General features: G+C 34.6%; 1 protein-coding gene across 1 annotated transcript in view; it reads right to left on the reverse strand.

The window, feature by feature from the left end:
- The window catches only part of Si (sucrase-isomaltase), an 89,933-nt gene that overhangs the window by 26,298 nt on the left and 49,172 nt on the right, over positions 1–14,463 (reverse strand). The window contains exons 24-31 of the mRNA XM_060378437.1: positions 13,845–14,015; positions 13,457–13,612; positions 7,718–7,924; positions 7,349–7,503; positions 5,154–5,322; positions 2,818–2,914; positions 2,609–2,721; positions 1,080–1,205 (exon numbers count right to left, since the gene is read on the reverse strand). Of these exons, the coding sequence (XP_060234420.1) occupies positions 1,080–1,205; positions 2,609–2,721; positions 2,818–2,914; positions 5,154–5,322; positions 7,349–7,503; positions 7,718–7,924; positions 13,457–13,612; positions 13,845–14,015 (1,194 nt within the window). The remainder of the gene's footprint in view (positions 1–1,079; positions 1,206–2,608; positions 2,722–2,817; positions 2,915–5,153; positions 5,323–7,348; positions 7,504–7,717; positions 7,925–13,456; positions 13,613–13,844; positions 14,016–14,463) is intronic.

A 14,463-nucleotide genomic window follows, 5' to 3' on the forward strand; every position in this document is an offset into this window, starting at 1 on the left:
CTAATTTATATGCACGATTGGATTGGTCAATGATTCAACAGTAATTTTATTTGAGAAGTAAACATTCTAAATCAGCAATACTTCCGTATTCATTTCCATGGAAAATGGAAAAAAAGGGTTTTTAATGCTTTGAAATTATAGTAATACGGTCAGTTAAAAACTGAACTTTCAATGCGTAGAAAAAAAAATGCTTTTGTACTCATGTTAAGTAAAAATCATGTTGGGATAATTTAAGATAATTCTGGCAGTGACAAAAGAAACAAAATATTTAAAATTCCATGGGTTATTATAAAAGTTTTGTTCTTAAATAATTTTAAAATTGATTTTGGAAATAGTTTAAAAGTATGCATCGTTTACAATTAATTATTTGGAAATATATTTATACTCTAAATTTACTAGTAAATTTCAAATGAGTCTCAAATAACTAATTTTTCAACCATTTTCTCTCAATCCACACTAGCCTAAATTTCTCCAGTTTATGAAAAAAAAAGAAGCTGTAGTACTAGGATAATACTGAAAATATTCAGTAACATATATATATATGTGTGTGTGTTTTATATGCAAAATGAGGTCTTCTATTAAAAGACTTATGAACTGCAGAGTTTATATGTGTCACTAGAATTATAAAAACAAGCAGATTTCCTAAGTATTGTGTAAACAACATATTCTGTAAAGCATGCCATTTAGCCTTACTTATTCCAGTTATTTATCTTAGGCCTCAAACCACATGGCTGCATGTCAAACTACTTCAAACTCATTATACTAAGTGATGCCATACATTACAAAAGCATGAACAGCACACATCCAATACATATGAATAAGCATTTCTCAACTTACAAATAAAAACATGTAAACATGTTTGTTTAGAACAAACCAGGTTCTTGGTAAAGTAGGAAAGCAGGGAAGGGGGGATATTATAGATCCTTACTTATGTATCCGGCAAAATTATGTAAAGAAATCTCACATCTAATACATAAGATGCTACCAAAATATCAAAATCGTTATTGTAATCCTAGAGAAAAGAGCGTATAAATAGCCATTCTGTATTTACCAGATCTATATGTTATTTATATACATACATAGGGGATTTGAGCAGCCACCATGTCGTTATACAGTTGTTCAATCTCTGAAGTGTTTCTGTATCCATAACGACATAACTGGAATCCTAGAGCCCAGTAAGGTGGCATGACTGGAAAGCCAATCACCTGTAAAAATATTGTGAGTGTAACTAAAAGGAAGAGCGAAACTATGCAAATCAGCAAAATCAGAAATGAACAGGGGGAGATAATGGCAGGTACTGAAGAAAGCCAAACCATCCTTAGGTCTTACTACAAAAGACTATATGCTGCAAAATGTGAAAATCTAAATGAAATAGACAATTTTCTTGATAGAGTCCATTTACCAAAATTAAATCAAGATCAGGTGAATAAACTAATTTGTCCCATATACCCCAAGGAAATAGAAGCTGTCATCAAGTCTCCCTTCAAAAAAAGCCAGATGGTTTTGGCACAGAATTCTACCAGACCTTCAAAGAAGAGCTAACTCCATTTCTTTTCAAACTATTCCGCAAAATAGAAACAGAAGGAATAGAATCAAATTCATTCTATGAGGCCACACTCACCTTGATACCTAAACCACACAACGATCCAACAAAAAAGGATTAACTTCAGACCTATCTCTCTGTAAACATTGATGTAAACATATTCAATAAAATACTTGCAAACTGAATCCAAGAACACAAAGATACCACCCACCATGACTAAGTAGACTTCATCCCAGGCAGGGGTGGTTCAATATATGGAAATTTATCAATGTAATCCACCATATTAACAAGAAAGGAAGAAGGAGAAAAACCACATGATCACCTCCTTAGATGCTGAAAAAGCATTTGACAAAATCCAATACCCATTCATATTTAAAGTCTTGGAGAGATCAGGGATACAAGGCACACATGTAAACATAGTAAAGACGATATACAGCAAGCCTATAGCCAACATCAAACTAAGTGGAGAGAAATTTAAATCAATTCCACTGAAATCAGGGACAAGGCAAGACTGCCCACTCTCTCCATATCTATTCAACAAACCCAAAAACCTTAACCCCGGGGGTGGGGGCTGCAGAGACTGATACTGCGACCAAGGATCACGAATGGAAAGAACCTAGAATCCCTGCTTAGTTTCCAAGTGGGTTCACTGGTAAGGGGAACAGCTCTGATATTAACTCATCTCCCCTGAGGTGTGCAGCCTTGCCAGACCATAGAGGAAGATGACGCACCCTGCCCAGATGAGACTTGGAAAGTTAGAGTCTCATAGAAGAGGAAGACTTCCTCTCTTATTACTGGACTAGGGAAGGGTCATAGGGGAAAAGACAGGTAGGTGGGACTGGGAGGAGAAGGAAGGGGCTATAGCCAGGATACAAAGTGAACAAATTGAAAGAAAGAGGGAAGAAAGAAAGGAAGGAAGGAAGGGAGGGAGGGAGGGAGGGAGGGAGGGAGGGAGGGAGGGAAAGAAAGAGAAAGAAAGAAAGAAAGAAAGAAAGAAAGAAAGAAAGAAAGAAAGAAAGAAAGAAAATAAAGATTTATAGTTTTTGAATGAATATGCAATCATACTTCATGGTATTGCATTGTTGCAACTTCTGGAGTTGGTCCCAAAAACATGTAAAAATCCAAGATTCCTCCAATTGTGCGGTATGTTAAAGCAGGTGTTGGTTGGAATGTAACATCTGAAAATCCAAAATAAAACTCAATTTTTATCTGTTATTTGTTATTATATCACATTTATCCATTTTATATAATAAATTTTACAAATAAAATTTTACCCATTCCATTGCTGTTCAGTAACAGAACTCCATGAGCATTGCTTTCATCCTCCAAAGCCATATGATAGGGATGGAACCCATAAGAATTTAGTTTATACTGAAATATAAAGAAAGCATAATGCATATTTAGGATCAATAGTATATGAACTAAAAAATGTTGTTTAAATTAATTAAAGTTTAACCTATGAATTAGTGTGTTCCTGATTAGCATATTCAACTCTACTTTAATAAAATAAATTTGCTTCATTTAAAATATTACTTCTTGTGTTTGAACTGATACTTCCATAAACCATGCAAATGAAAATATGTAACATTCATAAACTATGTGATAATAACTGACAAGCAGCCCCAATGTTAGTTATGTTAGAGTAGTTAAGAAGTCAGGTGTCGTGCTCTCTGTCACGAACAATTCCACATTTGGCTAAGGCTGAGGATCTGGCTTGCTTCCATGTATGTGGACCTATCTGCATTGCCCACGTGGCACGCTGGGGTTGGCTACCCAGAGGCTATTTAAGCTGTGGGCTGGCTTTCCCCAGGGTCAGATGATTGTTCAAGGTTCCTGAATAAACTGCATAAAAAAAAAAGAAGTCAAGTGTCTCATTTCATTTGTAAGTTGGCTTTTTTTTTTCTGAAATAAAATGTCCCAGAAATAACTATAGTGATGTAAATAATCAAAATGACAGGAAGAAAAAGTTTATAAAGGTACAGACTTCCATACAGAACACAATTTGGGTTGCCAAACTTGAATTTCAGCAATATATTAGCATGTGATATCAACATCAAGTTAATCAAATAATATTAATATTATTTTTAAGAGTTCTTTGGAAATAATTTGATATAGCCTTATTTCAAATAGATGTTGTTACAATTTCAGTATGTTAAAGATAGCAGTTAATTGTGTATATCATCACAAAATGAATACAATATTAACTTATTATTAATTTATTGTTACTAAATATATCTTCCAAGTAGCAATTACAAGTAATAGAGATGGTGAGCTAGTTTTAAGAACATATTTTATTCATGATATATTTGAAATGATGGCAATATTATTTTTTAATAAATGTGTTCTGTTATCAAAACAGAACTCTGGGAAGTATGAAAACATACTAAAAAATTAAAGGATATAAGTTGTAATTTGACCACATAAAATGTAGAGTTTTAGCTGTGGGATATAGGGGGATAGATTCAAATCACTATTAATGAACATATATATTCATTATAAATATACTGTAAGCATTTTATTTCAGGAATATGATTTTCTCTATGTGGCTGAAAAGTTAAGAAACTAGCTTTCATAAGTGCTAGGACGAGCTTTGCAGATTCTTGAGGATAGAAAAGACATCAATGGTCTTAACCGATGCTATCACCTACATGATATACTATTGACCAACCTGGCAAGATGCAAGATGGAAGTGACCACCTGCTGTCTTGATTGGATTTGATATCTGCCCAAAGGAGGGTTTCAGACCTAATGTTGTGAACATGGTCAAAAACCATGTCTAGGAAAGTCTTGGGCTCTAGCAGAGAACCTGCCCATGTTGATTTTCTAAATGGTCATATTGTCAAATTGCTTTTCAAATTTACATTTATCTCCATAGATTTGAGCCACTAGGAACCTTGGTCATAGAAACATCATAGTAGGTAGTGTGCTTAATAATGCACAGATGTTTATCAATGTTCAACTGGTGATTATAAGCAATTGTGACTACTCAATATTAGGACATCCACATCTCTATAGAAATTTTCAGGGCTCACATCGCATTTCAAAAAGGAGACATAAAGGGTGTAAAAGAGGCAGGGATGGAGAGTAGTTCTGTGAAATGCTATACTCTCAGCATACCATTGTTTCTGCACACACAGACTTGCAGCAGCTGCATTTTTCTGTCAAGGATCTGTATATGGACTGTGGAGGAGAGCCATAGTGCCCCGTCCTTGGATGAGGACTTAGTGGCAGTTAATGACTGCAAAGAAGACAGGGTCACTCTTTACAAATGGCCACTGGTGTGTTTTGCAGGCTCCACTAGATAACCCTACGCCCATGTGTACATAGGAAGCACTAATTAAAAACAAACAAAATTAAAAATAAAATCAAAGAACTAAAAAAATGTTCAATACGCTTTTTTAAAATAGTAAACATACTGTATATTTTCTATTTTTTATGACTTTTGACAACATTGCTTTTGTTTTCAAAAAACCACTCCATCAGCTCTGCAGATCTTTAGTACTCTTTACATTAAGTGTTTCAGTCTTGAGCTATCAGCCTGCGAATTAGTAAACTAGATTCTCATCACTATCTTAGCTGCCTCATTTGATAGCAACAAATTGGTACCTACTCCAGGAGGCTGATCTCTTGTGAACATCCCCCAAGTATGCCAATTTAAGTCTCGCTTGAATGCTGTGTGTTCCGCTTCCCCGAAGCCATATAAATATTGTGATGGCAGACGAGTAGATATCTGAATGAACTGATCGTTGAAGGTAAAGCCAGGTAGCCGAGAATCCCAGCTGAAAACCAAAGGAGCCAGTTAATCTCTGTGTGTGTGCAATAAAAGAGGAGTAACTAATGCTTTTTGTTGTATTGAAAGAAACTAAATATATGTATGTATACACAAAGCAACATTGCAAATAATAGTGATAATTCTTTGTAATCTGAAAAGTGATAATTTTTCCTGTACCTTTAATTATATCCAGATATCAAATGAATATAGGTAATTACTATGATATATTTTCTTTTGACTAAGTTGATTACCAAATAAGTAAAATGTTTGTTGTATTATTATATGAAATATAGGAAGAGAATATAATTATATGTATTCATCTTTAGTCTAATACTATCTTAAAATTGATCAAAATTATAGTGAATTCTTCACTTACATCCTAAATAAATGTAATCTATTTTATCTATTCTTTAGTATAATCATTGTTTTGATTTTTTTAATTTGAAAAATAAATCCTATCAGGAGGTAAAATCATAACAGATATTTCAATTGTAGTTTTTCCCTGTTACTACACTCAGATATTTTTTTACTGAATTTTGTGTTAATAATGCATGGTTTGTAAAAAATATATTTAAAAGGAATGCATTGTTATGTTAATTATTTGTGAGAAAATAGAAATGAGGAAATAAAAGTGAGGAGAATGAAAAGAGATATTACTATTATAAAAAATTCTGAAATTCTCTCAAAGATTTTATGTCACTTTGAAATTACTGTACAGGAGAGCCTGAAGAGTCCCCAAATGTTTGTTTCTTAAATGATTTTGTTTCTTACTCCTTTGAACTAAAAAAAAATTATAATAAAATTTTATAAAGCCAGGTTAGTCAGAATTTTTTTTCATGTCTTTTTCTTTTTTTATTTAGATGTTCAGTTATTTTTTTAAAATATGCTGAATAATAAGAAATTTATAGTATCACCTGTAAATAGAAATACCAAATACATTCCATTTATGGCAAAATAAAACCTTAAATAAATAGAGTCTAGAAATGTGCTCAAGAATACAGTATCACATTTGCGGTAAAGAGAAGTCAGTTCCTGCAAAATATCTTAAGATCACAGCTAATAGATGCATCCATTCTGCCTATGTAACATCTATGTAACAAAAAATACTATAATTTTTGCCAAGCTAGAAGCTAAGAGTGGAAGTTGTAACAAGACAGGGAAATACATAATTGTGGACTCGATTGAAAGGTGCAGGAATCCCACTTTAACTAGATATTTATTTTTTGAAGAAATAAATACAAATTAACTTGAATAAGATGACACTGGACAGAAAAAAAAAAAGAAATTTTGACCTCTTTGTACACAGTTTTGATGTTTCTCATTATGTTCTAATGGCAAAGTTGAGTAGTCACTTAACCAGAAGAATGAAATGTCTTAATGTCCACAGTGAGTAGGTTGTGCTTACAGGGAAGGAGAGTGGGGACAGACAGAGATGGGAATGAACACAGGAGCTGTCACTTACAAATTAAAAAGATGTTCGTGGTAGATGGGAGCAGTGGCTGATATGAAGACCAGAAAATTTAAGACAGTAAAAGAAAAAAAAAAAAACCTGCTGATAACTGACAGCATCTGACATCATTTTAAGAAGGTGTGAGGAGCTTAAATAAAAATGCACTTTAATATCTTGTAATCAGGAAAAAATAGAGTGATCTTTTAAGTAAATTCATTCACCATAATATTAATTCAGATTTTCCTCAATATATTTTCACCAATATGTACCAGATTCCAGATCTCACAAATAGTCTCAATAGTTTTAATATCACATTTACATAACATATTCCTAATTTTTATTTTACAAACACTGTGTATTTTAAGATGAGTCCTGTATTATTATTAACATTTTATAATATTGAATCTAATGTTTATTAACAAAAGTAATCATACCTATAAAGTAAATACAGTTTTAGATGAATTCTTTACATGATCCTATGAATATGTTAAAATCAGGAAAATATTTAAGACAACTCCAACAGTTAGCATATTGCTTTTTTAAACTAAAAAATTTCTCCATGTCTAATAATGTAATCACTTACATAAGCCTTCCACTGCTTCTCCTTCGAACCTGGATGCCAAAAGGCTTTTCCTTGATTTCTACATCATAGAGTCTGTTTTCATAAGAGCTTTGAGGGGTGTCAGGAATGTTTAGTGGTACAGGAACTTCATATCTCTTATGATTGGCATCGTAAATCTATTGCAAAGAAACAGTGATAATACATGAATGTTTGTTCTTACTGCCCATTGAGCACATATTTTAAGCCATCTTTCCAAAAAGGAGCAATTAGAATTGTTGTCCAATTCTGCATGTCTATCTTGTATCTATCAACATGCAAAAACGAATGAAATCAAGTAGATTCTTAAATTCTTTAACTTTTTCTCCTAAAAAATATATATATTAGACTTACCTTAAATTGTAGCATGTCATTCTTGTGGTATTTTACTTCCACACGGAGAGTGGATATGGGATTAGATGGAAGATTTATTCTGGTATTTGCAGAATTTAACTGGAGTTCTGCTGTTATACCCGTTGGCAAGTATTGAGTTGAAGTTAACAAGTAGGGATCATGTTCTGGAGGAAAGTAACAGTCGGGCAGGTCGTATGGCACATTCACCTAAAAGCAACACATGTTCAAATCAGAAGGTGTAAACACTGAAACCTTTAACAGCAAATCCATCTTAATATCAACACTGTGATTCTTTTTCAAAATACTGTTTGTAAAAGTGGTCACATTTGGAGAGTTTCAGATTATGACTCTATCAGAGCAATGTTTTTTTAATTTCACAATATCGCTTTTGTTAATAGTTCCCATCAGAATTAATATTTTAAAGTAACTATATTCTTTTTTATTTTTTTATTATTTTTTAAATATTAGTTACATTTTATTAACTTTGTATCCCAGCTGTATCTTACTTCCTCATTCCCTCCCAATCCCACCCCTGTCCCTCATCTCCTCCCTGCCCTTTTCCAAGTCCACTGATGGGGGGACCTCCTCCCCTTTCATCTGACCCTGTTTTATCAGGTATCTTCAGGACTGGCTGCAAAGTCCTCCTCTGTGACCTAGCAGGGCTGCTCCTCCCTTGGGGGGTGGGGAGGTCAAAGAGCCCGCCATTGATTTCATGTCAGAAATAGTCCCTGTTCCCCTTATTGGGGTACACACTTGGATACTGAGCTACCATGGGCTACATCTGAGCAGAGGTTCTAGGTTATATCCATACATGGTCCTTGGCTGGAGAAACAGTCTCATAAAAGCTCCCTGTGCCCAGATATATTTGGTTCTTGTGGAGCTCCTGTCCTCTCCAGGTCATATTAACTCCTCCTTCTTTCATATGATTCCCTGCACTCTGCCGAAGGTTTGGTTAGGCAAATGGTAGGATCTATAAAAGATCATTCTGAGTGAGGTACCCCAGAAGGAGAAAGACACACATGGTATATACTCACTTATATAGACCTATAAGATATGATAGACATACTGAAATCTATACATCTAAAGAAGATAAACAAGAGAGGACCCGGGGTAAGGTGATCAATCCTCACTTAGAAAGACAAATGGGATGAACGTTGGATGTAGGAGAAAACAAGTAACAGGACAGGAACCTACCACAGAGGGCCTCTGAAAGACTCTACCTAGCAGTGTATCAAAGCAGATACTGAGACTTGTAACTATATTCTTTCATCATTAGTTTAGGGACTGTTAGAGAGATGACTAACTAATTAAGAGTACTGGCTTCTCTTCAGGGGCTTGATTCTCAGTACCAATATGGCAGCTCACAACCTTTTGAAATTATATTCCCATGGCAAATGACACTCTCTCTCTTTTCTTTTTTTTCCTTTTGGTCTTCACATGCACTGCATGCATATGCTTCATAGACATAAATGCAGGCAAAATTAATAATATAAAAAATAATGAATAAAATTCCCAAAAAATCCTGTATAACTATTCAGGGAGAAAATAAATATTTTTGCTTCCCAATATATTTCTAATTGCCTAAATTTAATTTTTCTGTTCTTTTTATAAAATCCCAGTTTATTTACTTTACATTGGAAGTATGCCACCTCTTTCCTTTCCTTCAAGTCCTCCTTTCTTCTTTCCCCTCTCCCTTCCTCCCAGAAAAGAGGGCCCCACCTATTCCTGTAAAACCCTCCCCAGCATATCAAGTCACATCAGGAATGAACATATCATCCTCGCCTGACGATGCCAAGGGGAAGTGATGCAAAAAAGCAGGAGTCCATGTTAGAAACAGTCCCCCATGCCACCCCTTCACTAGCCAGGCGATCCACCAAGCTGCCCATGGGCCACCTATGTGCAGGCGGCCTACATAAAGACCATGCGTGCTCCTTAGTTGATGTCTCAGTCTCTCAAAGTCCCCACGGGTCTGGATTAGTTGTCTCTGTTGGTCTTCTTGTGAGGTTCCTTTCCCCTCCAGGTCCTTCCTTCTTTCTCCCAAGACTCCCACAGGACTCCTGGAGCTCTGCCCCATTCTTGGCTGAAAGTTCTACCATTTGTCTCAATTCCCCATAACCTGAGACTCACCCCATGTCAGAGAGCCAGTCGCTGATACTATTAAGGGTGCTCTGCTATACTTGCAGACAGCACCTTAAACTGACTGTCATCTGGGAGGCTCTAGCCTAAACTTAACGTATATAAAAGTGTTTGCTTTCATACAAGCTGCCTCTGCGGCAGTAAATCTGTATATTTTAGAAGTAAATAAGTTGCTGTGACATTGAAAGTACAAGTTCTGAATATATTAGATATGAGGTTTCTCTGTCAGTTAGGATATTTATGGTTCAAGAAAATTGATGTCAGCTTAAGTACAAATATGAAGACTGTTGACTGCCTGGAGGACTTAAAAGAAACAATAATGTATCTTAAGTTCTAAGAAAGATCTACATTTTCTGATGATATCAGTGATTTCTTTCTGTATTGTCTCCTGAAGCTAGATTTTGTGATTGCTTCCTTATCAGCATAAGCAACATGATTTATATACAGTCTGAATACAGCTGGATTTACCACACCATTCGATGCTATCTTGTTTCTCTTTTTGTCTTTGACACCTTCCTTATTAAGCTTACATCTTTCTCCATCACAAAATTCCCTCATTTTTAATTGGCATTTAACCATGTGTCCTTATTAGTGTTCTCAATATAAATTAACAGTCCTGAAAAATTAATTTGGATTCTGCATCCACAATGCAAATGCTGGTGAGTGAGGTAATACAGAGACATGTAGCTCACTCACTCTTCTTAAATTGCAACAGACCCAATGGGTACTAGTGTTGCAACCATAGTTGACTTCTTCATGGCTCATTCTCTCACTAACCCTGCGCGAAAACATACATTCTTCACTGCGGAACAACAAATTTCTTATTTTTACATGACACTATAGTCTTTCTTATCCTTTGAGTATGAAAGGGAGAGCAATCAGAATAAAATGCAGAATGGAATATCACATCTATGTACCATGTCATTTCCCATCACATGGTGTGTACTGTCTGTTATATATCAAATATGAAAATATTTTAGTTGTGTATCCAGTGCCTCTCTGATTGAAGACATTTCTAATCCAGCTTCACAGTTTCTATTACATGGCTATCTATTCAGATAGGTTATTCTTTATAATATTATGTGATTGGACTCTACCCATTTTGAAAGCAAAAACACTGTCACCCAACAAATCTTCCCCTCATAGCTCTGTGTTTTTTTGACAGAAAAATAGAAATTTATCATATTCACTACCTTAAAATCTCCAGTTTTTCACTTTATTCTAGTCTGAGTCCAATCAGCTACAAACACCATTCAAATTTTTCTTGCCAATAATATCAATGACTTCTATCCTCCCAAATCCAAGTGTCAATTTTCAGTCTTTATCTCATAGATATATAGCTGTAATTTGAATAATAAATCATTTTATCGGGCTTAAAATGCATATTTAACTTCCAGTCTAGGGGCCACCTTTTTAATTAATACTTATATTACTTTAAAAATTTTCCTGATGGAGAAGTATGAGGATTCGGGTTTAGTTTTGACCTGGTCATTCCTTTTCTGTCATGTTCACTTCCTTGATTTGTTCATCCTCTCCCAACTTGAACACTGCACATGTGCTGATATGTCATGAGAAAATATTCTTTAAGTGGTTTAGATGCACACTGCCACTGGACAGATGTACTTGAACATCTATTAGTAATATCAACCTTGATTTACATGAAAACAGAAGCCTGCCTCCCAGCCTGCTATCCAACTACAGAATGTCAATCTCTGCTAACACACTGCTTCCTTGTCCAGTTGTTCAAATGAATGACTTGAAGTCAATATTTAGTCTTCTCTTTTTTCCACACTTAATGAGAAAATAAAAATTCTTGACTTTTGTTTAAAATATGTATAAGATTAGACACTGACTAATCCCAATATTATCACACTTAATTAATTCACTGGCTTTTTATCAATCTCTTCAACATGGCAACCATGATGGTAAAACTAAAATAGAAATTCAGTCTAGGCTTATGTTTATCTAATATCAACACCCTTCAAGCTGACTCATTGTTCTTAAAAAGGACCACTTGGGTGATTTAAATTATCTATGTTCATGACACAATTTCTTTTATTTTTTAATTTTTATTATTAGTTATATTTTATTAACTCTGTAAACCAGCTATATCTGCTCCTTCACTCCCTCCCAATCCCACCCTCCCTCCCTCATCTCCCCCCTGCCCCTTTCCAAGTCCACGGATTGGGGAGGACCTCCTCCCCTTACATCTGATACTGTTTTATCAGTTATCTTCAGGGCTGGCTGCAAAGTCCTCCTCTGTGGCCTAGCAGGACTGTTCCTTCCTTGGAGGGTGGGGAGGTCAAAGAGCCTGCCATTGAGTTCCTGTCAGAAATAGTCCCTGTTCCCCTTACTATGGGAAACCAATTGGTTACTGAGCTACCATGCACGACATCTGAGCAGAGGTTCTAGGTTTATCCATACATGGTCCTTGGTGGAGTGTCAGTCTCAGAAGAGACCCCTGATGACACAATTTCTTGATGTTGTTCCGCCACTGATCTAGTTTAAGAAGCACTAGTCTTTCTGCTTTTTGTGAACCCTAGCTTCTGAATAGCCACTGTTTTCATGACACCAGTTGATATTTCTTCTAAAATATTTCTGATTCTGGGAAAGTATATTTCAACACATTTAGAAGTTATTTGTGTTTGAGTAAAAGTGTTCCTATTTATCTTTTGCATTGTGACTGCATTAAAAAAATGTGATTCAGAAGAAAAGAGTAACAAACATCATTTGAGATGGCTCACATTGACTTCAGAATTGCTCCTCTCCTCAAATTGTTCTTTACTTATCAAATACCTAATTGTTACTAATTTTAAGAACTGTTCAAGAATTTTCACTGATAAAGAAAAAAGGTCATTTTTTTGAAAACAAAATTGTCATGTATTTCACATAAGAACAGTCCCTTGAGAAGCTGATGTCTGATGTTTTTTACCTTTAGTTCTTTGATACTATTTAATTACCTTGCTTTATGGAATAAACATTGCCTGATTTCAAAACTTAGAGATGTAAGAAAAGGCTGCAAAGTGAGTAACAAGCACAGGACATGAGAACATTTCACATCCTCTTTCCTGTAGCAGTGACACAAACACCCAAACACCTGCTATGCACAGTAATCATCCTCATTTTTCCTTCCCAAAGTATGGTGAAAATAACTAAAGTATCCCTTATCCAAGTTTTTATAGGTTGAGAAATTGTTTATGAAATACTAGCTACCACTGACAAAATGTCTTGCCAATTTAGCTAGTCACCTATAGTCAATGTATAGTATAGGTAAAACAAATTTGCTTCTCTGTAAGGGAAACATTTATCATCCATTGTGCATGAAAAGTGGTTTGTCTGCTCACCTCATCAGTCATCTGCTAAGCTTTATCTTTAAATAATTAATTCATCTAAAGCTTGATGGTTTATTAAGTGTGCAAACTTTAAATACCAAATGAGTATTTGGTATTTAATTTAAATACCAGTATTTGGTATTTAAATACAAATGAGTATTTGGTATTTGAATACAATTTATATTTTGTTGAATTTAATATTTATGTTTAAATGTGTTGCTGATGTACTTCTATGAAAATCATATCTTTACTCAGAAAGAAATCTGATTACCTCTTTCCATATGCAGCCTCGCTGTACACACGCTTGCTCAGTTGCTGTGCCTATATCTGGGTAACAGGAGAATCTCTCAGTGTCTAAGAAAATTTGATTCCATCTAACTATAAAGCTCTTTCCAAGGTTGAAGTTGAGATCCGTAATTGAGAGAACCTATGAAAGGAAAACATTAACGATTAATTTTTAACTTGATGATGTGTGTAAATTTAGCACTATGTCAAAATATAGGAAACAGTAATTTTTCATAATTATTTATTACTCAGATATATTTTTTGAAGAACAGAAAATAAAGAGAAAACCACATGCTGTTTGAATATTGAGAACTCCAAGGTGAGTATTAGAGAACATGAAAAGCATGTCAGACACTTTAAAGTGATCAGTTTACCTTATTGGAAGCATCAAAAGTGAAATTGGAATGAGCAGTCATTTGCTGCTCATTTTCTCCTACTGTAACCTCTGTCACACTGTCCGTCAGCCCAAGGACTTTAATTGTTTTAAATGCAAGGGCAGTTCCTTCTGAATATGATGAATGTGTGCAAGTAACAACCAAGTTATTCTGAGGGAAAAAAAGTGTACAGCGTTAGATGTTAAATCCTTTGATATTAACTATATTGAGGAAAAGAATAAAAATGAAAGTAAATGGTTGAGTTAACCACCTCTCCAACCCACCAGTTGTCACTGTGAAAATAACTCATTTTGTTTGTATGTATGCCATAAAACTTTATTTTTAGAATTAATGATGAGATCACATATGAGGTCAGTCGTATGTAATACTTATTATTCTAATCCTTATATCGATCAGTGATAACTCAGTATTGTTAGAACAGATAAAGAAATCAAACATCTGTGAAAAATTTCTTATTCATTATTAAAACACTTACATTTTCAGATATATGTTCATCCTTATTACCAAATGAACATTAGTTATCACTGTAATTGACATATTAAAATATATGGAATATATTAAACATTATTTTCCTAAGAATGTTGTTAAAATAGACTTT

Source organism: Meriones unguiculatus, chromosome 2 (genome assembly GCF_030254825.1).
Source record: "Meriones unguiculatus strain TT.TT164.6M chromosome 2, Bangor_MerUng_6.1, whole genome shotgun sequence".
In the NCBI taxonomy this organism is placed as follows: Eukaryota; Metazoa; Chordata; class Mammalia; order Rodentia; family Muridae; genus Meriones; species Meriones unguiculatus.